This window comes from Sylvia atricapilla, chromosome 19 (assembly GCF_009819655.1).
Source record: "Sylvia atricapilla isolate bSylAtr1 chromosome 19, bSylAtr1.pri, whole genome shotgun sequence".
Classification (NCBI taxonomy): domain Eukaryota; kingdom Metazoa; phylum Chordata; class Aves; order Passeriformes; family Sylviidae; genus Sylvia; species Sylvia atricapilla.
In genome coordinates this window covers 3,423,946-3,448,657 of record NC_089158.1, presented here as the reverse complement: position 1 = coordinate 3,448,657, position 24,712 = coordinate 3,423,946, and the positions used below count along the sequence as shown (strand labels likewise).

The following is a 24,712-nucleotide window of genomic DNA, read 5'->3' as shown; positions in this document are numbered from 1 at the left end:
AGCCCTCTTGGGTGGAGGATACGTGTCTGGCTTTGCTGTAGGGTGGTGTTGGTCCTGGAGGGGGGCAGAGCAGGACGGCAGCCTGCCAGGATTTACAGTAGTCAGGAGAGCAGCAGGAGCGAAGCTCTCAAACTGTACGAGCTAATTGGAAAGCATCCATTATAAAAAAGAAAAGGAAAATATGGAAGGGCAGAAAACGTTGAGCAAGCTTTTAAAAAATACCCTGGACTCCAACACAACAGCTTGCTTCCTCCAAATCAGGTGATTTATTTGTGTTTTTCCTTCAGTCCCAATCAGGAGGGGGAAGGATGTGGAGAAGGGTCGAGGCAGTGGGGGTTAAGAAGCTCTGACGTGCAAGTGTCCTCCCTGCAACGCTGCCATACTGTGCCTGAGCAGCACGGTGGCTCTTGCAAAGGAAGCTTTTCACAACTTGTCCTTGTTCCAAGGATGAGGAAACCTCCAGCTCTTCTGGCATTTTCTCTCTGTCATAAGTCAGAGCTGCTTTCACCTGTGAAGTATGATCAGCACAGACAGGGAGAGGGCTGGAATGGAGCGGGGCTCTGAGCAACCTTGCAAGGCTTTTCATGGAGTTCTTGGTGTTAAATGAGGAACATTTCCCCTCCTCCTCTCCTCGTTTTCCTGCGTGCCTGCAAAAATACTCTGGTTTGCATTTAAAGGAGAAAAGTGTATGTGCTGGGACTAAGCCAACTTGTTTATTTAAGGGAAATACCATATTTCCAACCCCTTCTCTCACGGAGGAAGGCTCGGCAGAGGATGGCAGACTGGGCTGGGGATTATATTTTTAGGTGACATCAAAGCACAGTTGTGATTCGAAGGAGCTAAAAACCATGGCTGGCACTTTGCATTGAGCCCTGTGAGTTCCTCCTCCCCACGGCCCCCACGGGGGTTAAACCTCTCCCTCCAAAGCAGGTGGATTTCCACCTAAATCAAGGAGGGGAAAAAAGGAGGAAAAAAAAAAAAAAGAAACAAAAAACCATCCGAAAAAACCCCAAGAAACCCAGCACCATCACCTCCCAAGGGTTTTAGTTTTCCATGCTTTCAGCGTTTGCCTTCCCCGGGGGGATGTTCGTGGCGGGGCTCGGGGCAGGGGCCCCGTGCCGCTGTCAAAAGATGGCAGGTCCGTGTGTCCGTAAACAATGCGGTTATGAAATGGCAGCACGGCCGCGCTGAGCATGCTCGGGAGCTGCCTGTAGGGGGAGGCGAGCCAGAAAGATGATCTAATTCCGTGCAATTCTTGGGATTGAAGGAAAAGACCAGGCTCCACTCTTAATGACAGAGCAGAAAAAGCAGGCCCCACGCCGGGGACGAAGCCCGTAGGCCATGGAGGAGAGGGTGTGAGGATCTCCCACCTCCAGGACTTCGGTGCTGGGCAGCGCTCTGTCGCTTTCTCGCCCTCCAGCAGAGTAAGGCCTTGGTGAGGTTTTGCTGTAGTTATTAGAGGGACAGGCCCGAGGGTGCAAGTTTTTATGATAATGATTATTTTCATTATTATTTTGTCTTTTTTTATTTTATTATTTCCCCCCTTTCCCTTCTCCCCATCCGCTTTCCCGGCTCGCAGGCACCGCTGTCTCGCTGCTCGGCCTCTCCATGGCCAGAGGTGACCCAGGTGGAGGTGGTGTGGGCAGCTCAGCCAGGTCCTCGTGGTCCCATGGGAACCCACGAGGGGCTTCCCTTCGTCTGCTGCCCCATGTGCCCTTTGGCTGGGCCCCATGGGGATGGGCAGGGGGACAGGGACCTGCTCCGCTGGCCACGGTGCTTTGGGGTGGGAGGAAGAGGAGCGTGGAGGCTGAAGAAGTGCTTGAGCCTCATTGATGGGGGTGAGCTGCCTCCCAGCTCCCCTGGAGTCTGCTTGCTCCAGGCTCCTCTTGGTGCTCTTGGTTTTGTCCTGGCTCAGCCACTTCCTGGGGCCTGGGTGTTTCTGAAATGGCTGGTTTGCTTTTGCTAGAGATAGTGATGAATCTTGGTCTCCATTTTAGGGTTTTCTTCTCCCCCTCCCCTCCTGGGGGCTAGGAGAAGGCAGGCAGCAGCTGGACTCCTTGCTACCCTCAGCCCGTGGAAGGAGGGGACGCTTTTGTCTGCTCTGGATTTACATTTGCCTGCACACACAAGTTGCACTGGCTTTAACTCTACTGAGATGCAGCTAGATGGGCCTGGAAGCAGTGAGGAAGTGTAAATCGATCTCCTCTTTCCAGGAGGGCACGGGCTCTGCAGACCCCCCTTGCCTGAAGCCTGCACGCCGTCGTGGAATGCCTTGGCTTGGGAGAAGTCACTTTAAGTCCTGTTGTGTTTCATGCACGTGTCTCCGTGTTCCCAGCTGTTGCATGCAGGGACTTGCACCTCTTTCTGTGCTTCCCCCCTTCTCGGGGAGTTGACGTGTGCAGCTGGAATGGGAGAGAGGACATGGGGGTTGAGAAGGAAATGTTTCTTTTCTATGGAGAAGAGTCTGGATGAAAGGATTTCAGGAGACAAAAGAATTGCAGAGAATTTGATTTGGGAGCAAACTTCAGGCTGAGGGCAGTGCTTGTTGTGAGCTGCAGATAAAATTCCATGTTGACATGATTGCATGAGGCTTATAAGGAAGTGGCCTTAGCCTTGAAAAAAGGAGCTTTGAGACTGGTGACTGCTTTGTAGGCCAGGTATGCTGGTGGTTGTGTTTCCTTCCTTTTCCAGATCAAATGCTTCTGTTGTTTCTAATGACAGGCCCGTGGTCAGCGTCCCCACGAGCCTTGAGCCCAGGCCTTGCCCAAGCACAGTGCTGAGATCTGAAATGAGCAGCCTCCCTGTGCCTACAAAAGAAACACTCTCTTTCTACAAACGTTCTCTTAATCATTACTTCCTATATAATTAACTACAAAATGTTTGTCTTCTCTTCAAGGCAAAGGTTATTATGAGCAGACTGGTTTGGGTTGCGTTATTTTTATTTTTATTTTTTTTAAGAGAAGGAGGGAAAAAACGAGTGAATAAGAATCCGCCGCTGCTGGGGTTGCATCATTTGTTGAGAGATTTGCCTTTGCTTTGCTCTGGTGTTGCTGCAGCCCTCATTTTCCTGGCTGGTGGGAGCATTCCCTGGGGCTGTGTCCTGAGTGGGGTCTGGTGTCACCTCGGAGGGGTTGGTGGCCAGCTGGAGGTTTCCAGGCAGGATCAGTGCTGTCCATCCCGCAGAGGTGTTGGTGCATCCGCTGCCCCAGATGGGAACAGGCACTTGGAGGGCTCTCCTGCTCCCAGCCCTCTTCCAGATGGACCTGCTCTGTGTGCACAGCTCTGCTCACAGTAACGCTGCTGCCGAGCCTCGGGTTCCCAGACCGTTGATTTTTAAGACATAAAAAAAAAAAAAAAAAAAAAAAAAGAAGAAAAAAAAAAAAAGAAAGAAAGAAAAAAAAAAGACCCTGGTGAAGGTAGACATCTTGGCACCTCAGCCTGCGCTCCTTCCCGGGCTGCCAGGAGAGCAGAGAGCTCGGGCTCATGATGTAACTCTGGTCCCTTGGGCTCGGTAAGCTGCAATATGTTGGAGTTTTGCTGTGCATGTGTTGTCTTTGCCTATAAAACCTGTTTGGACCTTTGCGAAGGGCACCCGGATGGCTGATGAAAATACCAAGGAGAGGAGGCTGTGAAAGCTCTTTCTGTGTTTCCCAGCTTTGTTCTTTTTCTCTTCTTTCTTTGCTTTTTTTTTAAAAAAAATCTTTTTGGTGGGCCTTTTTTGCTTTTTGGTTTTTTTGGGGGGTTTTTGTTTGTTGGTTTGTTTGTTTTAAAGGCACCACTGTAGTTTATAGTCATCATCTGTTTGGAAATGCTGCAGAGCCTTTCCTTGGCCGGTCTGACCTGTCTTCCATCCCCTCCAAAGACCTCATGGAGGAGAGGAAGCTTGTTTTCTTGTAAACAGAGGCAGAGAGGAAAAAACTAAACCAGCAGTAGCTCCTCTGCTTTGCTCCTCGTGCCTCTTAAAGCCTTTTCAAAGACCCAATCAGTCTTTCTTCAGATGCACTACTAATTTTTTTTCCTACCCTTTGAAACCTAAACATTTGAATGGTTGGGGGGGTTGGGGGCAAGAATGCTTCGTGCCTGGTGGTGTGTGCTCTTTATGGAGGTCCTCCAGCCACGGATGGTTAATAATCAGTGTGTGGTGGGCGAGGGAATGGAGGCAGACGGCTGCGGGAAAGGGGGAAAGGAGGAAAAAAAAAATAATAAATGGAGCGAGTGAGACTTTTATTGTGAAGCAGCGTGTGCTTGGCAGTTGGCTTTGTTGGGACTGCTGCAAGAGCAGACATTTCTCGGCGGGGAGGGTGGGTATAGGATTTCCCTGCCAATCGGGAGCGGACGGATGGGGCATGGGGAGGGTGAGCAGAAAGGGAAGTTTGCACTGGATTTAAGGGAGGGGAGGGCAAAAAGACCCAACACACACACACACACACATACACACACACAAGCTGGAGGTATTGACACTGGCGGTGAAGTTGGTGCTAGGTTGGCTGGGTGGAGCTGGGTGGGAATGAATCGTGCTGGGTGCCCCATGGGTGCCCCTGGGTGCTGGGTGCTGATGGAGCAAGGATGGGAGAGCGCTGGCCTGGGGGGACGAGGCTTCGAGCGCTTGGCAGGGGTTTCCTGTAGCTTCCTTCTGGTGGAAACGCTTCAAAATTCACAGTTGGCTTTTAATTATATTTTTATTGTTGTATTTTCTACCTCGATGCTGAGTTTTTTGTTAGGAAGTCGTAACATTGTCGCCTCAGCTAGTGAGGGGTTTGTAGCTGAGGTAGGAAGCAGCAGAGCCTGTGAGATGCCACCTCAGCCAGCCTTGCCTTGGCACCCAGCTTTTGTTCTCTCCAAGGACAAAAGTGATGGTTTCTCTCTTGGAGTTGGGAATTCTGCTTGGAGAGCTGGGCAGGCAGCTCTGAGCTGCTGGTGACTGCAGCCAGCAGGGAGGGTGGTCAACTTCTTATGGACTCCAGGGTTCCTGCGGTGGCTTTTCTTCATGGGCGAGCAGCAGCAACGCCTCTGTGGAAGGGAGAGCGTGGGCCGTGTGTGGAGTGAGGGTACTGCTTAGAAAATACAGAAAAACTTAGGCTCAGATGGCTAAGAATGGCCCCTGGAAATCCTGGGGCTTCTTCTATGACTCAGTGGAGTAGCAGGAATATCAAGACCTCTCCTTGTTGCAACAAAGGTTGAGAAAACAAACTGGTCCTGTTCGACTGACTGAGGCTCTTTATTTGCTGCTGGTGCCTGTGGCGAGGGCCTGGGTGCCCCTGGCTGTGGTGGGAGCCAGGGGTGCCCTCGAGCACTCTGAGCTCTCTTTGCTCAAGTCTTGCAGCAAGATAATCCATGAGAAAAACCAAGGTTATTCCCAGTGTACAAGAGGTCTGACTGGAGGAGAGGTAGGGTTTGCAAGCTCACATTTGCAGCAAGGGTATATATTACTGGCTCAGCAAACAAATAAATAAAACAGCTGCTCTATGTTCAGAGCCTGGGCTGTGTTTGATGATCATTTCTCAATGGAAGCTGTTGGCCAGTGTCTGCTGAAGGTAGGTTCTGTGTCAGGCTGGGCTGAGCTGAGCTTTCCAATGCTCACAGCAGCTTTTTGGTCTGTGACTGGAGATCTGAAGGTGCTGTGCTCGGAGCACGAGTTCCTGGTGCTGAGAGCACTGAGATGTGGCTGGGTTTGTGTCTGACTGTGCTTGGGGCAGGTTGGGGACAGGCAGAGACAGGCAGCCACCCACAGCCTCTGTCCTGTGCTGCAGGAGCCATCCTTGAAGTGCCCTTAGCTCTGGGCCTGGCAGGTGGTGGAGGCTTTCCCAGGAATGTGTCTCCCTCCTTCCCCTGGTGTGTGTCTCTGTCACATGGATTTGGGTGCAGGACAGGCTGAACCTGGTGGGCTCTGGGGCTGGATGAGCCCTCTGCAGCCCCTGCCAGCACAGGGCATGGCGCTGAGTTCACCAGCCTGCCAGGGTGGCTGGTGGCAGCAACAGCAAAAGCCCATCTCCCTCTGGACAGTCCCAGATTGTCCCCCTGGACAATTGCCAGCCCTGGACAATCCCACACGGGCATGGGCGAGCTGCTGGGGAGGTCTGGGGGCTGCCACACCGAGCTCCACCCGTGTCTCATCCCCCTCACTTGCTTTAAGGGAGGTGGGCAGGTTGTTTTTCTTTCTTTATCACCCAGTGTGCTTTAAACCCTGTGATTTGCATGGCTGCAGGCACCATCTGCTCCCTGTGCTGCCCTACAACAGTTGGCTTGACCTGGGCTTATTCTTGTGCCGTGGCCCGACCTCCAGCTCTGCAGGGCGCTCCCCATCTCTGCCTCCACACCAGTCCTCTCCTTAAACACAGCTGTGGCAAAGACCCTTCCTAGTTCATTTTATTTAAAAATACGATTTGTCTTCTGGTTTATTTTGGTTGTTGGTTGGTTGGTTTGTGTGGTTTGTTTTTTGGTTTTGCTACTTCAAAATAGAAAGAGAGAAAGAAGGTATTAAGGCTGCAAACCTGAGCTAACAACGTGATGCCAGGTGTGTGAAAGGCAGAGGAGATGAGCAGGTGTTCCCTTTGTACATATTTTTTTTTTTTTTTTAAAGAGGGGGAAAAAGAAAAATTGCTTTCTATAGAATTAAAAATAGAGCTCATTAACTTTAATAAACATGGATGTTATGAATGAGGAGTTAGCTGTAGCTGACTGATGGTTTGCATTTTTGGATGTTCGTTTGAATGAGCTACAAAGAAAAAACCCAACCAAGCCACCAAAAGCACATGGGCTGGAAATGTTGGTAAATGAGGTCGTAGTGAGAAGTCTGATAGATCTGCCTGCTCCACCCAAAGCCTAAAAACTTTTGGGGGAGTCAGAGTCACCTCCTCGAGATGCCTTGCACGCAGATGGACTCAGCAGCATTCCCAGGCACGTTGCACTGGGAAGATCTGTCTGGCTGCATCCCACCCAGAGCTGGGAGGTGCCAGCCCTGGGCACAGCCTGGAGCCCCTGTGCTCCTCGGGCTGTCAGCTGGGGCCAGCCCTGCCGTGTTTTATCTGTGACCTGTGCCTTGGTGGCAGCTTCCTGGCAGCCTTTAGTTTGCAGAAGGAGGTTTGGCTGTGCTGTAAACAGGATGTGTCCATGATTGTCTCTTCTTTTGAATGCACCGTGTGTCTGAGCTCAACCCTGATGTTTCTGTTTCTTCTCCCCCACCGCAGCGAGCAGTGCTGAGTAAGGGAGAGCCAAGGAAAGACGGCTGCATGAAGACTGAGCTGCTGAAAGACATCACCAACAACAAAGAGGAAGGTGAGCACCTGCCCTGGTTGAGGGTCAGAGCTGACTTTGAGGTGAACACATGATGGGGATAAAACTGGGGGCTTGGAGATGTGCCCCCAGCACCTCAGGTGTGCTCCCTCAAACACAGGCTCCTTTCTCCTGGGTTTATGCTCAGCAGGGCTCTTCCACTGAAGATGCAGATTTTTTTTCAGTCCATCCCTCACCACTCCCCTGAAGAAGGAGATCTAATTTTCACTTCTGCCTTGGTGTGAAGTACACAGGAGTTACTTTGAACTTCCTGTGTGTGACTGGTTTTAGCTGAACTCTGATCCATCCCCACACTGACCTTTTCCTCCCTCTAGGAACACTGACTTTCTGTTTTGCTGTGGGTTTCTCTGTTGCTTGTTGCAGAGCAGTTGCAGAGCCCCGATGGCTGCAGGGGTCAGACACCCCACACCTCTTGGCTCCTCTGTGGGTTCTGCAGCTTTTACTGTGCAGGATGCAGCACAGGTTTAATTGACAAAGTCTTTTCCTGCAGGATTGTCTGAGTTACATGCACACAAATCTAAAGGCTTAATAAATGTGTCAGTGGGATTAGGGAAAAAAAAAAACCCACCACCCTTTATCTTCCCCCCAACTCCCTCCTTTCTTTCCATGGTTTTATTATTCCTGGACTAGTTACTTCACATAGCTCTTCAGGGATTTGGTGTATTTTTGTTCTCCTTTCCATAATAGAGCATTAGGAAAGCACTGAACTGGCCCCATTGAAATCCCTACTCTAATCTAGAAGCAAAAATTTGGACTTAATTTAGTTGTGTGTGAGTACATCATTGCTTTTTATTTCTTTTCTGTCCAGCATAATGTTTTGTCAAGCTGCTCTAAGTTAGTTAGAGAGTAAAGCTCAGAACAAGCAGAAATACTGAATGCTGTGTCAGGTGCTTGGATATTAACTGGGAGCACAGGAATCCTGCTGCCAGCAGTGGGAACCTCTGGTCTGGGCTGAGCAGAGACAAAGTCTGAGGTGTCAGGAGGTGCCAGTGGAAGGTTGCATTGCTCTGGAGGAAACTCACTTTGATCCCTTGCCTTTCTTACCTCAGGATTGCAAAGCTTGTTTGTGTAGCTCTTGGTTGATCTTAAGTTGTAAAGAATCTGTGAAGGTAAAAAATCCGAAAGGAGGGTGGAAAGAGGTATTTCTCTGCATCTTGACTGATTTTTTCTTGGAGCAAACGCTGTGTCAGAAGGCAGCTGAGAGCCCTCCCTGTGCAGGAACAATCTGGAGGCTTCACAAGGTGCTGAAATTCCAACTACTCCAGTCCATTGTCTGATCTGTTCCCTGGGAAAGGAGGCTCCTAACTGTGAGTCTCCATTCTTCTGGAATGTTCTGAACGTGTCCTTGCCTCCCCAGGCACACCAGGAGTGTCACAGACCATGGTGTGTGTGGTGCTGTGCTGGGACATTGTCCCTGCTGCCCCTGGCTCCCCAGCTGGGATCCTGGGAGGATCATCACCACCAGAACATTGGGTCACAGCCCAAAAGCCTGTTAATAACAGTGTTTAGTGCTGGCACAGAATTCACGTTTTTGACTGTTCATGAACATGAAATCATTCCAGCAGACTCGCAGGATGGCATGGAATAGTTTCTTTGAGCCCAGTTTCCTGGCTGGGGGATGGAGCTGGGATGTGTGGACTGGACAAGCACCCTGAAGTCTCAGCTTTCTCTCCACAAGTTTTCTTGAGCAGTCATTTCCCTTTAGTGAGGAGGATGGTGCTGTTGAGTGTCATCATCAGTGGCACAAACACAGGGTTACTTTGGGCTGCTGAGGGTGTGTTTGATGGAAGCCATGGCCTGCAGCCTGTGAGGGAACCTGCTCTGGATTGTGTTTCCTTGGGAAAACCCCCTGGCAGGTAACCTGTCAGTATTAAACCTGCCATCTGAACTTCCCCAGGCCTGAAGCTGCAGATCCAGAGGCTGACTAAAGGTGTTGTTTGGGCTAAAAGCTTACTCTGAATTGCTCTGTTTCCCCCTCTTTTCACTCCCCCCTGACTCAAAAATGTGTCAAGAAAGACAAGGAGCTGCTGGAGAGGTTCAAGCAGAGGCTACAAAAGTGATGAGGGGTCTGGAGCATCTCCCATCTGAGGAGAGACTGCAGGAGCTGGGTGTGGTTAGTGTGGAGCAGAGAAGTCTCAGAGGGGATGTGATTAGTGCACATCCAGATCTCCAAGGGGTGTCAGAGGATGGTGCCAGGCTCTGTTCAGTGGTTCTAGTGACAGGACAGGGAGCAATGATCATAAACTAAAACACAACAAGTTCCACCTCAGCATGAGGTCAGGTCCCCATTGGAATTGTGTTAGCACATCCCATAGCTCCACTGCTGCCTCTGAATGGCCTTGCACCAGTTCCACCTCTGTACGAACTTGAGCTGTGCCTGAGTCCAAGACAGGACAGGAAATTCAGGTAGCTCGAAGCCTTGGCTGATGTTTAGGAGTCTGACCCCAAGCAAGGCTCCAGCACTGATGAACATCATCATGGTGAAGACCTCCATGAAGATCTCTTCTTGCAGAGGAGGCTCCTGCTGTGGTGGGGCAGTAGCTGAGCTGCCCCAGTTCGTAATCCCAGAACCACAGACTGGTTTGGGCTGGAAGAGACATCAAAGCTCATCTCATTCCACCCCCTGCCATGGGCAGGGACACCTTCCATAGATCAGGGTGCTCCAAGCCCCATCCATCCTGGCCCTCACTGATGTGCTGCTTTGAGGCAGTGAACTTTTCCTGGTGGTCCTCAGGCTGTCAGCCTTCATTTGGGACATCTCAGCAGCTGAGGGTAGGTTGTTGGTGTTTGGAATGGGGTGGGTGCTCTCAGGGAGCATCCTGAGACCCTTGGGTGGGCAGCTGTGGTCTCCTCAAGAGGGAGGTGTTGCAGAAGTGCCCTGTGGTTCCCAGCTGGGCCATCCTCTTCTGCCTTCATCCTGATAAAGAGAAATAATTGAATTCTAAATGGAACGTGTAGGAACGTGTAGGAACAAGCTCTTTGCACATTCCAGCACTTTTATTTCCAGTTCTGGAAGTGAGTCTCAGCCTGTGGAAGTTGTTCACAAGGCTCAGTGTCCCTGTCTGTGTAAAATTGCTCAACACAGATAGAAAAAAGCTGTGGATGAGGCTGTTTTGTGGTCCATGGGAAACGTTCCAGTTCAGTTTTACATGTGGGTGTCAGCTTAGGTCCATACTTCCCTTTGACAGGATGGGGAAGGGGGCAGGGAGATGGGAGATGAATGGAAAAAAAGCTTTTATTAGGCCATATTGTCTTTAGTCTGACTCAGAAAGAAACTATTAAAAAGTGGTTTCTTTGCAAGAATTGCAAGTGAATTCAGCTCTCCTCATGTGCTTCACTCCCAGCTCTGCGTCTCCCTTGACCTTTCAAGGCAAACCACTCCTTTTCTGATTTCCCAAGCCCAGGGCTGGAAAGTTCCAGTAAAGCAACAGCACAAAGGAGCAGGAATGGGTGTTGGGAATGAAATTCTCCATTTGCTCTGGTGTTTCTGAGCCTTCACCCAAGGCAGCTGTTTTACAAGAGCCGCCGTGCTGGAGCCTAGTGCTGGGTGAGACCTGCACAGTCACTGCTCTCAGATAAACTTCAGCCTGATTTGAGAGACTGTGAGGGGTTTAAACTCCTGGAGGGGCCTTTTTCCTCCCTTTTCCTCCCTCTTATTGCAGGTAGGAAGCTGCTGTGAGCACAGGAAGTACTGCTTTCCACTGAGCAGCTGCAGCCTTTGCATTCCCAGGTGCAGGATGGCAGCTTGAAAGGAGGGAAAGACTAATCTGCTCTCCTCAGGTACTTGGCACTGGGATCCCCTGCTGAGGCTGACAGCAGGAGGCCAGGCAGAGCAAAGTGATGCTTCAGGATTTGCCATGTTCACCCAGCTGTGCACCGAGCACTCCCTGGATGCTTGGGAGCCTTGCTCCAGGAAGGATGTGCCTGTGGCAGCCCTGGAGCAGGAGCGTCCCTTGCACACAGCTGGGCTCAGGCTGTGACACCATGGCCCCATCCCATGGCTAAGGGGTGAGTGAGTTTCCTGGAGGCTCTTAACCTGCTCTGAGTCATTAAACTGTTGAGCCAGTTTAGCTGTTAATGTTCAAACTGTGTCCAGGGAGTTAGGAGGCCCAGGGAAGGCTGGAGGGCGTTTTGGGGTTGCCAGCAGCTCAGGGGAGATGATCCTGCCCTTCTCCTCAACCACATCTGGAGTTCTAGGTTCAGTTCTGGTCTTCATGGTTCAAGAAAGACAAGGAGCTGCTGGAGAGGTTCAAGCAGAGGCTACAAAAGTGATGAGGAGTCTGGAGCATCTCTCACCTGAGGAGGGACTGCAGGAGCTGGGTGTGGTTAGTGTGGAGCAGAGAAGTCTCAGAGGGGATGTGATTAGTGCACATCCAGATCTCCAAGGGGTGTCAGAGGATGGTGCCAGGCTCTGTTCAGTGGTTCTAGTGACAGGACAGGGAACAATGGCCATAAACTAAAACACAACAAGATCCCCCTCAGCATGAGGAAGGTAAAAAGAGCTCTGGATTGGGTGTCTGGGGAGGGGGTGGAGTCTCCCTCTCTGGAGACATTCCAAACCCACCTGGACATGTTCCTGTCACCTGCTTCATGGAGCAGTGACATCTGTGGGCTGGGACATCACCCACCTTCACAAGGGGTTGGGAGGAGGGAGAGACCATCAATAACTCTCCTCAGAGAGGAATTTTTGCCTTAAAACACATTTGTCTGCATTTTTTTGGCTTCAAAATGCTCTGCTTTTTTGGCCTCAATCCCAGAATTCCAGACTGGTTTGGGTTGGAAGGGACCTTAAAGGTGGTCCAGTTCCAACCCTGTGCCATGGGCAGTGATGCCATCATGGGTCAGGGGCTCAGAGCCCCTTCCAGCCCTCAGTGAGGGACTGCTTTCCTTCCCAGTGGATTCAGGGTCTCCAGCTGCCCCCTCTCCCTCTGTGTGGTTTCAGCCCCAACATCTTCATCCTTCTGATGGCAGCTGGGCTCTTCTCTGCTTGGCAGTTTTCCTTTTTGTTGGAGCTGGAGGAGGAAGAGGGGAGGGAACTGCTGTAACACAAAGATTAAAAGCAGGTGCTTTTCTCACTTTTATCCAGCAGGACAGTTGGGTATTGAATCAAAGGCTGTGGGATGTGTGGTGTTTTAAGGATGATCTGCAGAGTGGTTAAGGTAGAACATCTGTGTGAGGTGTGTGTAGAAATACAGCTGTATGCACTTCTTGGTCTGCACTTCCAAATCCTGAGCTTTTCCTTTAAGCTTTATCTTTGCTTAGTTCATTTAAGCTAAGTTCATTTAAGCCCTGTCTTTGATTAAACAGTTCTCTTGCAGCAGCTGAAGCCTCTTGGCTCTGCTTGGGCTCTGTGTTGAGGGCTCTGGAAGTGCATGGAAAATCCCACAGGCAGAGAGAGGGTTTGCCTCCAGCAGTCCTCAGCACCAAGATGCTCAGAGAAAATGTGTAAAAATTCCAGATAAGATACGAATGCATTTGTTGCAGAATATGTTTTAATTTCCATTTCTTTTCTTTTACACTCTCTTTTCCCTCAGGCCTGGTGGCTGCAGTTTGGCCTGGAGTACAAGGACTCCCAACATTTCTGTATTTTTTATTTTATTTCCCTGAGCAGTGAACTCCAAACTCTAAAAAGACATTTAAGCCTTTATTTTTTTTTTCAGAGCATTGTCAAGGTAATACTGAGTTTTGGGTTGATACCTGGCCTCTCTCAGATGGGAAGTTTCTGTGGGTGCCTGTCCCATTGGGTCCCCACAGAGGTGATTTTGTGCCCCCTGGCCGTGGCCAGGCTGGCTGCTGGGGACAGTAACACATCTGTTCGGCAGCCTCTGCCCACAGATAAGTTTTGGCAGGCTGGACCCAGCTCTGGTGAGCTCCAGGGCAGGACTGGAGCCAGGTCTGGCTCTGCTGAAAGAGCTGCAACCCCCAGCAGGCAAAGACAGAGAAGAGGAGCTGACATCTGGGCTGGGAGAGCAGAGGTGGCTTTAATTTTGCCTAATTTAGTTTTTTTTTTTTTTTAAGTTATTGTTCTAATTCTGAATAAATCCAGATGGTTTCTGCTTAGACATGGTAGCAGGGAGGTTTGACATGCTCCAGGCAGGGATGAGTGTCTAAAGTCAGCCTGTGCTGCTTTTGAGCTGTGGGTTCTCTCTGTTGGTTGCAGTGGTGACCTGGGGACCCCTGGAGCCTGAGATGCCTTTTAGACACCTAAAATTAAATGAGGTGGTCTCATCCTGTCTTAGCTTCACCCCTGCTTTCATCAGAGCCTGTTTTCTTCGGGGAATTTTAATTCCATCTTGAACAACTGTGATGTTCTGAGACAAAACCTTGAGCCTGACCCTTCCTCCTGAGCCTAGGAGCTCTGCAGTGCTCTCAGGGAGTTGTTAATTCAGAGGAGGGGGTTTACATTTATTATTGTGTATTCTTTGCCATGTGGAGTCACAGTGATAATGGAATAGCCCAACTTCCTGAGTCTTAAATTCCTTGTGTTACTAAAATGTGCCCATCCACTAAATAATATATTTTTACTGAAGTTTGTGCCAGCTTGGTATCAACTTCAAATAGCACCAGTAAGTCTCCTGGGCACATTACCTGGGATTTGAAGCTTGGATGTGCATTCAGGCAGTGTTGGGGTCCATGGGAGAAGCTTTTCCTGCTGCATCTGGCATTGGGGATACCCTAAAGGAGCTTTGAAAAGACTGGGATACTTCTTGTTAATAAGGTTACACTTCATGGATGCAGGCCAGAACTTCCTACCTTTTATTTCTTTTTGATTAAAGAAAGGATGGTTGTAGATTACAGAGCAGTGAGCAAGTTGGAGAGAAAACTGAATGTGGAGAAAACCTCATTTTGGCCTACTTAGAAGGGATGAATGCTGTGAAGTCACAAAGTTTTAGAGAAATACCAACTTTAGGTTTATAAGTCCCTTGCACTTGCAGCACAGGAGCAGAAAAGCTGCTGAACAGCGTTTTCAAGGGGAGAACTCACTGCCAGGAGGTGTATTTGAAATGAGGATTTTAGCAGGTTTTCAGTGAGGCTGTTTTTGGGCATGAAAAAGGGGGGCTGAAAAGGTCACGTCAGGAAGAGGTGTTTCTTTAGGTGTCTGGAGCTGCTGAAGAGCTTCTGTGGACTGTCTGATTCAGTATTGTCATCGTGAGGCTCCTGCTGGCTCTGGTTTGTGTTCCCATCCCTGTCTGTGGGCCAGAGTTCAGCGAGGGTGTGAAATATGTCGAGTTGTGCCTATTCAGCAGTGCTGTGCAGGTGCCCTTGGTGAACCTGGGATGGCAATTCCTGTTTTCCTGTCACCAGATCAGGTGTCCTGGTTGGGAAAACCCGACCAGCTCACTTGAGTTGCTGTACAATTTGTGATATAGCAGCTCTTGACATAAGCTGATTCTCCATGGGCAGCTCTTTGTGTTCAAAATGAGGATGATGGGCTGGTGCTTGTTGCAGGAACCCAGAGCTGTGCAGGAGCTCAGTGTGCAGGAAACAATTCCATTCCAAACTGTTCATGGCTTTGTTTCAGTGCTGCCAGAAGAGGGAATGGGAGAGTGGAGGGGGTTTCACCCCAAAGAAAAGGAGGATCCTGCTTGCAGAGTCTCAGGCTTGTTGGAGGCTGGAGGGAAACATGGTTTCTCTTCCTGCTCAGTCCTTGGCCTCTGCTGTGAAATTCCTTCTCTCTGTTTCATCAAACCTCTGCTCACACAGGTTTGGAAGGCTGCTGCCACTTCCACAATCAGATTGCATTTCACAATAAGGGAAATAAGTGTGTGTATGTGTGTGTGATTTTAATTTTAGCTTCATGGATTTTTCATAAAGCCCGTGATGCTTTCTGGAGTAATGCAGTTACTTTTTCCCTGGAGCAGTGCTCTAATTCACGTTGTTTTAGTTGCTTTCATGGCAGGTAGAGCAATTCTTGCCCTCTGCTTATTCACTTTATCTCATAGTCAGCCACTGAAGTTATTTGACTGCTCTGGTGGGAGAACACAGTGTTTAAATCAACAAATATTGAAGGCTTCATTCAGCCAGGTGCCTAAAGCTGAGCTCTAGAAACCTCCAGCTGTGGTTAGAGAGCTTATTTTTTTGTTGCTTTTCTTTTTTCTCCTGGCACTGACTTTGCTGCAGTAATTGCTTAAATGGCCTTTTAAAGACCCTGAATGCAGAAAGAGAAACAAGAATTGAAAGAAATAAAGGCATAGTTGTGGCTCCCTCTGCCCACAGCTTTTCAAATAGTTAAATAAAACAGTGAAAAAAGGAGCACTTAATCTTCTCCCGAAGTTACTGCTATCAAAAGCAAAGCCTTGTGCCTCTTTCTGTACACAGGGAAGTCTGGGTGGTGTGAGAGGGAGCAGGTGGAGGTGATAACTTTGAATCCTGCATGGAGAGCCCTCAGTCACTGCTCCTGCAGGTGAGGTTTGTGTCTCTGTGTGCTCCAGAGAGCACTGGGGAGCACTTTTGGGATGTTTTGGAGCTCTCTCTGGAAGCTGTGAGCCAGCACAGCCCACATGGGAGGCAGTCCAAGGCTGGGTTGCCTGGAATTAGGGGGAATGGATCTCTCAGTGCAGTGTCTCATCAGGAAAAATGGCCAGAGCTGATCCCCAGGGCAGAGTGACCACTCAGGGTTTGGAGAGACTTTCCACATACACCTGGGAAGATGCTTTGTGCCCAACATCTTGTGGCTTTCAGCTGCAAATCAGGAGCATCAGAGACTGTTCCCCTCTTAATTGATGGGCAGTCTGAGGTTAGAGGGGGCAGGAGGTCTTTGAGAACCCTGAGCAGAGCCTGGTGTCAGTCCAGCACTGACCACTGTCCAGGCAGAGGTTGGATTGGATGTTTCACATGTACTGACCAGGCCTAAGAAGGCTTTCAGTTTGCTGGAAATGTTTTTAAATCTCAGATAGGCACCAAAACCCAGGAAGTTTAGGGAATAATAAGGATGTTTGAGATACTGGAATGCATCACTTTTAGAATCTAGAACTGCCAGTGCTGTTTGGGCAGGAATTGTACCCAAATCTTCCAGGTCAATGTAGTGGGAAGGAGATAATAAATATCAGGGAAAGGTCCTTCCCCCAGAGGGTGCTGGCACTGCCCAGGCTCCCCAGGGAATGGGCACGGCCCCGAGGCTGCCAGAGCTCCAGGAGCCTTTGGACACCCAGGGATGCCCAGGGTGGGATTGGTGGGGGTCTGTGTAGGGCCAAAAGCTGCACTGGGTGATTCTTGGGGTCCTTTCCAGCTCAGGATATTCTGTGATTCCATGATTAAGATGGTTTAAATAAATGCATTTAAAAAGGGTAAGAAAAGGGGGAGGTCTTTTTTTTCCCCCCACAATGGAAATGGAAAGAGAATTTGGGTGGGTTTTGGGAAGAGCTGTTCTGCTGAGCTGGGTGGTGCTGGGTCTCCTCCCCGCTCACCTTTGCAGGGAGCTGCCTGTGCTTGGAGCTGGGCTTTGCACAGTCAGCTCAGGCACACTGCACTTGTCATCCCAGGATCCTGGTGCTCCTTCATGTGTCAGTCTGGTTCACCAGGCTGTGTCACCAGGTTCTTGCCAGACCAGACCAGAAGAGACATTTGTGAAGCAGCTGAGGGAGCTGGAAAGGGGCTCAGCCTGGAGAAAAGGAGGCTCAGGGGGGACCTTGTGGCTCTGCACAAGTCCCTGACAGGAGGGGACAGCCGGGGGGTCGGGCTCTGCTCCAGGGAACAGGGACAGGAGGAGAGGGAACAGCCTCAGGCTGGGCCAGGGGAGGCTCAGGGGGGACAGCAGCAGGAATTTCTTCATTGGAGGTTTCAGGTCCTCATCCCTGGAGGGTGTCCAAGGATGTGGCACTGAGTGCTCTGCGCTGGGGACAAAGTGGGATTGGTCACAGGTTGGACTCGATGGTCTTGGAGGTTTTTCCAGCCTTGATCCTGAGATTGAGAGTGTTACTTTCCTTGCCTGTGAGGGCAGTGTGAAATGATACCCAGTGGCCTGGCTGGTCCTCCAGTGTGACTCCAGGCTCTTTGGATCCTGTAGGTGAAAATTGCTTTGATGGGAGCTGGTTTGAATCAATCCCCCCTGCCCTGACAGAGCTCTCCCTGTACTCCTTGTGTTGCTTTTCATAACTGTCTGGTCTCTGGAAGGAAAACAAGCCAAGGAATCCCTAACAGCAGGTTGATGTAATCATTGCAGGGAGCGTGCCAGTGAATTGTTATCACTCCTGGTTGCCTGGGGAGCTGCTGGGTTGTCATGTCAGAAACTTTCCTGCAAGTACATGACATTCATAGTTGGATTTTTTTCAGCTTGGATTTGAAATCTTTGATGGGACAGTGTCATTGATGGAGGAGCAGCAAAATGTTTGGAAGGGAAGGAAAATGAATGTTTTGTATGGGGATTGTTGTGGGTGAGCTTTGTCAGGCTGCAAAAACTTCGCTGCATTTGAATCAGAGAATTATTTCAGTCTAGAAATGCATTTACCACGCATCACTCCTTTGTTTACTCCTGCTGTTACCTCTGAAATGACACCATGAATCCTGGTCCTGTTGTGCTGAAAGAGCCAGTTCTCACTGACCAACATTCCCAGGAGAGCTGGGATAGCCAGGGAGTTACTCCTTGTGATGTTCCCTGTAGCAGCAGAGCCCTGATGAGGACATTTGGCTGCTGGGCTGTGTGTGTGCCACAAAAGCTCACTGGGATCAGCAAAGCTTTTCCATGTCAGACTGGCTTTGGGAGGGGCTTTGCCAGAGATCCGGATGCAAGATGGGGCAGAGTTTTGTTTGCCAGGTGAGCTGTTGACATATGGTCCAATAAATGCAGTTATTGGACAAGCCAAAGATAATATTTACCTTGAAAAACCCGTTGTTGGGAATAAATGGCCACATCTGCAGCTGAGGCAAGTGGGAGTAAGTGCACTGCTGTCACCTGGGCCACCCACCCCAAATGCCACCGTGTGAGGATCCAGGAGGGCCGGGCAGGTGGGTGAGGGGACAACCTGACACTCAGTGCTGTGCTTTAGTTGATGTGGTGGTGTTTCATCCATGATTGGATGACCTTGGAGGTCTTTCCCAGATATTCTGGGATTCTGTGATTTACCTCCAGCAGGGTGCTGGGGGAGAGGGTTTCTCTTACACTGGGTGTAGCTGCACCTTCACTTGGGAGTTTCAATGCCACTGGTGACCCTTTTCTCCTCTCTTCCTCCCTCTCCCTGCAGGGTTTAATGCCATGGCTGCAGATGAAAGCGCTACAGAAAAGCAAGTGGGGGAACCAAAAATGGCAGTGGACGGTGAGACCAACGGTTCCTGTGAGCACAGCGAGGGTGGGGGCCACCCAAACCCAGCAAAAAACACTCAGGACAACACGAAAGTGAGCCAGCAGGACTCTACTACTAAATTAAATAGGATAGCAGAAAATGGCATTTCGGAGCGGGACGGCGAGCCTGGGAAGCAAAACCACCTGAAAGCAAACGACTTCACACAGACTTCTGTCACAGGGAGCAATGGATATATCCTAACCAAGCAGATGGCACAGGAGCAGCCTCTAAGGACTACCAGCTTTGCTTCTCTCACTGGCCATGCTGCAAAAACCCTGCCTGGAGGAGCAGGCAAAGGCAGGACTGTGGGCTCCTTTGCCCAGCTCCAAGGCACCATGCCAAGCAAGCTCGGGGAGGGCAGTAAGGACACGGATGCTAAAAAAGGCCCCGCTGCTAATGCTGAAGTCAAGGTCCACCGAGCACGGAAGACAATGCCTAAACCCACCCCCAGCCTGGTAATGTACCTGCCCAGCACAGGCCTTGCTCTTGCCTTTCTCTGGGGTCTCAGGGGTTCCTGGCTGCATGGCAACACGTGCTGTTCAGAGCTTGCCCGCTGAGCAGATTGATTTTTTGTTGTATTTTAAAAATTTTATCTATCTATCTATCTATCCATCCATCCATCTACCTGTCCATCTATTTATCTATCTGTCTATTTTAATTTTTTTCTCTTCCTACAGACAGAGATGTTAAAATAGATGGTCACATGGCCACCGCCAGCTCTCGTCCCCAGTGTGTTTCTAAATATATAATTGATCAATTGTCTCCTCCAACAGATCTAAATGGCCTTTCTCTCATGGCTCTATTGCTCATCAGCCTCTGCTGACATCCAGAGCTGCTTGTGAAACAAATTAGATTACTTCTAAGGTCAACCCAAAGGAAATTAAGCATGGCATGTAAACTTGAGGCTCCTCCTAAGCTCAGAAGCTGTCAAGGAGCTGATGTGTGAGGCAGCTTGATTGCATTGCTGTAGGAATCATTAGAGGGCTAAAACAGATGATGTTTTCTCTCCATGTCATTGGGAAATGTTCTCTCCAGAATCCTTAGGGGTGGATTTACCATCACTTAATAAAGCAGAACTCCGCTTTTTTTTTTTTTTTTTTTTTTTTTTGGCATAAGGAGATGTCATTTGGTGCATTCATGTCGTAGTGGGGAGGACAGAAATGGGCCTTTGTTGTGGGACAAGTTTGGTTATTCTTTGGTTCTTTGCCAGAGGTAGGGAATAGATCCTGCAACAGGCAGATCTTCACTACAAGCAGTTGGTTTTCATCCCTGTGATGCTTTATATGACTACAGTGAGCTGGATCCTCTCATGCTGTGTCTGAGGGTGGAGGGAGACTGGCCTTTGGGACAAGGAAAGGATAAGTCCTGGGAGTCATTCCCAGAAATGCATGGAAGCTGCTGCAGCCCTGTCAAGGGTGGTGGAATGCATTGGTGCTGTGATGCAGCAGCTCCAAAAGGGCCCTCAGCTGTCCCCCTCCTCTCAGCACAGCAGTGGTGAGGTGTGAAGGGCTCAGAGCTGCAGAGAAAGAGAGAGAAGAAAGGGAAAAGAGAGGGGTGGCACCTGGGCAGCCCCAGCTGGGGAAAGGCCCCTTGGCTGTGACACCAGCTGTGCCTGGGGAAGCAGCTGGGAGCCCAGAGAGCACAGCAGGGTCACAAACCTGGGGGCTCCAGCCTGGGGAGAGGGGCAGAAGCCACACCACACCTGCCAGGATTTCCAGCCAGCCCCCCATAGCACTCATTTCCTTCTGCCTTTCCCTGGCTGCCTTTGAATTCTCTGCTCTCAGCCCTGATGTTTCTGGCTTGCCCAGGGAAGCTCAGCTGCCATCAGTCTCCCATCAGGATGCCTCTTACCCAAGGAAGGCTGTGCAGCCCAAACCTCCTCCAGCCCCCAGTTGTGCCCTGGAATTAGGCTGGGCAAAGCCCCAAACCCTTGTGGAATTTAACACAGAGAAAGATCCCGTGGGGCTGAGCAATTGAAAGAGGCAATTCTCTCCTAAAAGGCGACTGCTAGGTTGGGAGTGTTTCCCTCATTCATATTTTATGATACATCAGAAGAATATTTCTATTCAACCCCTTGGGCTTCAAGGTTTGTCTCTGGGAGGTGGCACGTGGGGTCAGGGAGCTCTGGGACACAGCTCATGGGGTGGTGCTGGTGACCCTTCTTTGCTCACACGACAAAAGCAGCTTCAAAAACCCAAAGCCTGCACTTGTTGGGCTGCTCTAGAAAGTGCATAGCCTATCCTCAGCTCCTCTGGCCATTGGCCTTGGCCTTGAAATAGGGAGAGAAGCAACATTCCCAGGGAGGGTGGTGAGAAGAGGCTGTTCCCATGTTCTCCACTCCAGCCTCTGCAGCTGAATGGGAACCCAAGATTTGATCCCAGTCCTGCAAGACAATAAAACATCTGTTGTGTTCAGCCTTCCTGATAATTACTCCCTCATTTTTGCCCATTGTCTCTGGAATTTACATGCTATTTTCTTTGGAGCAGCAGAGTCCTTGCTAGTAGTCCTTTTTCTGTCCCGATTGTTTCTTTGTTGAGCTGCTTAGAGGAGGCTCTTCAGCTCAAGAGCTTTTCCTGCACCAACCTTCACACCTTTTTCCCCTTCAAAACCTCCATGAAATCAGGTGCTGTATCCCAGGAAATAAATCGTGGAAATCACCCAGGAGCTGATATTACAGGACACAGTAGTTTGCTTGGCTGATATCTTTTAGGGCATTGTTGTTTTCTTGGTGAAACTGTTCTGCTCGGGAGGAGGAGGGGAGGGAAGGTATTTTGCTGCCTGCAGAGTGTAAACATTTGTTCCCCCTGGCTTCTGCAGAAACCCACTGAGGCCAAAAAATCGTTTTCTGTAATCCAATCGCTGTCAGGGGACCTTGGTAACCTTTTCCTGCACATGTGAATTGGTCTCTGAAAGGAAGAAGATAATTTTCTCACCAATTTAACCAGCCTTTTCTCTGTTTAGGAGTTGCTTCCTGAATTGGGATTGAAGCTGAATCTGAAACAGGTGACAATTTTAATCGATGTTGTCGCATGTTACGGTGGTTTTTGCACAGAGACCTCAGAAGAGTTGTTGACATCATCATTTCTGCTCCCCTTCTGAATGGAGCAGTAACACAAGTGTTGCCCTTTTGGAAGAATCTTTCTTTTACTCCTAATCCCTTTTAGAGCCCTGTTAAGAGCCCAAAGGTTTGCAGGGCCAGGCAGCAGACTAAAAGGCAAGTGTGTGTCTGTGTGTGTGTCCTGGGCTTGGAGAAGGACCCTCCTGCTTGGGAACCAGTTTCTGAGCTTAACTTCAGTAAAATATAAAGGAGAAAGGATCATAAAGGTGGTGAGAGCATCCCAGAGTTACCTCTGGAGACAGGAGGAGCAGATGGATGAGTTGGGAATCCCAAGTTGTGTTTCCTTCCCTTTGTAACCATGAGCCTGGAGTTTGAGGTGTGTGTCTCTGGTGGTATTTTTTGTGCTGTGCAGAGGACTGGGTCAGGAAATAGTGCAAAAATCCTTCTAATGAGTGTTTTGGCCTGATTCACAATGTGTCCCCAAAATGCCAGGTGCCAGTTTAATTGGGGAGACAATGTGGGGGAGGAAGAGCTTGGAGCAGGAGATGCTTTGCTTATGTTGGTCCTTCTACCAATATTCATCAACTGTTCCCTTAAGTAGCATTGCCATTAAATATCTGATCCCAGAGCTTTTACAGTGCCTCTTGTGTGTGCACAGAGGTGGTGCTGTGCTGGCCTGAGCTGGGGTGGCTCTGCAGGAGCCTCTGGCCTGGAGAACACCCTGTGCCCATCTCTTGGGGCCAGGCAGGTGGCAACCAGGGGATTGCAGGGCTCTGGGATTGCTCAGCAAGCTCTGACCCTGCCATGTGCAGGAAACATCAAGCAAAAGGGCAGGGCCTAGTGGGGGTGATGATAGTGGGGATATTGTGTCCTTGGGGAGGAGTTGGGAGGTCCATCCAGGACCATCTCCAGAGGAGTTTCCAGGTGTGCTCCACTGGACTGAAGGTGTGAATTCTGTGTGTGTGAGCTTGGGTAGAGTTAAATATCATGGAATCACAGAATATCCTGAGCTGGAAAGGACCCCAAAGATCACCCAGCCCCTGTCCCTGCCCAGAGCCCCACCAATCCCACCCTGGGCATCCCTGGCAGCGCTGGCCAAAGGCTCCTGGAGCTCTGGCAGCCTCGGGGCCGTGCCCATTCCCTGGGGAGCCTGGGCACTGCCAGCACCCTCTGGGGGAAGAGCCTTTCCCTGCTCTGCAGCCTGAGCCTGCCCTGGCCCAGCTCCAGCCCTTCCCTGGCTCCTGTCCCTGGCCCAGAGCAGAGCTGGAGCTGCCCCTCGGGAGGAGCTGCAGCCCCCGGGGAGCTCTGCCCTCACTCTGCTCCAGCTGAACCATCCCAGTGCCTCAGCTGCTCCTCATGGGCCTCCAGACCCTTCCCTGATGGGAAATCTCCTTCAGGAGTGACAAGGCTGCCCTTGGGCTCCTTGGACAGAGAGGTTGCTGCAGAGGGAAGTGAGAATGAAGATAGTTGTGCAGTACATTTAATTTGTTCTTTAACTGGTGGTGCTGGTGCTGCTGAGGCAGCCGTGCTGGCTGGAGGTGCTGCCCCAGCTCTGACCACAGCCCACAGAAATAACGGCCCTGGCCCCAGCAGACAAATGGTGGATTTGTCACTTGTTTCTGTCAGGAGCCCTGGTGGCACATCTGGCTTGGGCCTTGTTTCGCTTTGACTGATGTGTGACACACCCTTAGCTTGGGGCAGGAGGGGACAGGGATGAGACCCACACCCCTGAGTGCTCCAGAAACACACTGAGTGCAGGTTTGGGGCCACATCTACACTTAAGCTCAGTCTGCCTGGCTGCCTAAATCAGGGTTTTATGCAGATTTGTGACTGCACTCAGATCAGTGCAGTTGTAATCAAGTCACAATGGAATCTCCCCTCTAATGAGCACACGTTCATCAGCAGATGAAAGGTGGCTCAGCCTTGCAGCTGCTCTGATCTAGACTAAGACCAAAGCTTTGCAGGATTGTTGCTCCAAGGTAAGGCTTGATCAGGCTCCTGCAATTCAGCGGTGAAAAACACGATCCTGCAGCAGCAGAGAAAAGGCAGAGCAGCACCACTACAGCTCCTACAGGCACTATTATCTGCTTGTGATCAATTTTTTATAGCAGACTGATATTTCTTGCTTAACCAGCACTCGCCAGTTGTTAGGGGCAGATCCCTCTGGGAGCTGCTGCTTTGTGCTCTTCAAAGGCAGCGCCTTGGTACAAATCTCCCGACCCTGTTCCTGGTGGATGGAGAGGCAGAGCTGCTCCCTGGCAGCTGCCCTGTCCCCACTGGCAGTGCTGCTCAGCTCCCTCCTGCCCACTTGCCTCTGTTGGCAGCTCCTCGTGTGCTGGAGATGAAAGTCCTGCAAAGCAGAGAACTGAGGGAGTGAATAATCCAATCCTGAGGTGGTTTCAGGCACCAGGAGCCCTTCTGCAGTGCTCTCAGAGCTGCCCTGCTCCCAGGCTGTGCCTGGATCCTTCCACCAACACTCTGGTTTCTCTCCCAGCTTGCTGGTTTTAGTGATGGGAAGACCCTTTAAATGCTGGGCAGTGGGAAGAGTGTCCTGTGGGGTTTAGAGACCCAACACAGGGGTCCATTACTGAGGTTGGTTTGTTCTGTGGTTTTGCTTTCAGGAAAAGAAACAAAACAACTGAGGAGATTCTGTCTTTGGCCATTTTAATAACTTCCCCCTGCTGCTGGCGGGGGTTTCTGTGCCAATAATAGAAAAGTGGTCAATCCCATTAAAATGTAGACAGGACTTGAGCTTAATTTTTGTAAACACATCAAATATTGAGTTCTTGCCCCAGTCTAAGCAGTTTTCTTGGCTGTGTTCCTCCCAGTGGACTTGGACATAGTGGTGGTCCCATTTTTGCTGTTTGCAGGCACAACCATTGCAAGAAATGTTGGAATATCTGCCCACCTTCTTCACTATTCCTTACACGAAGTGGTGACTTTAGAGTCTTTTGCATAGAGTGAGCTGATACCACTTGAGAAACTGCAAGAAATGAAGATGTTGGTGTTGCAGATTCTTTTTCTGTCTCATTTATAGTCCTTTCTTGGCCTTCAGTGGCCCACATCACTTGACCACAGGGAG

At 50.1% G+C, this 24,712-nt stretch overlaps 1 protein-coding gene across 14 annotated transcripts in view; it reads left to right on the top strand.

Annotated features, from left to right (window-relative positions):
* The window catches only part of LOC136369591 (histone-lysine N-methyltransferase EHMT1-like), a 115,810-nt gene that overhangs the window by 47,505 nt on the left and 43,593 nt on the right, over positions 1-24,712 (top strand). For 4 of the 14 annotated variants that reach the window (XM_066332490.1, XM_066332495.1, XM_066332492.1 and 1 more), the window contains exons 2-4: positions 7,188-7,275; positions 18,474-19,027; positions 21,534-21,575. In XM_066332490.1, the coding sequence (XP_066188587.1) occupies positions 7,188-7,275; positions 18,474-19,027; positions 21,534-21,575 (684 nt within the window). The other 10 variants (XM_066332499.1, XM_066332487.1, XM_066332500.1 and 7 more) reach the window with 8 other exon arrangements.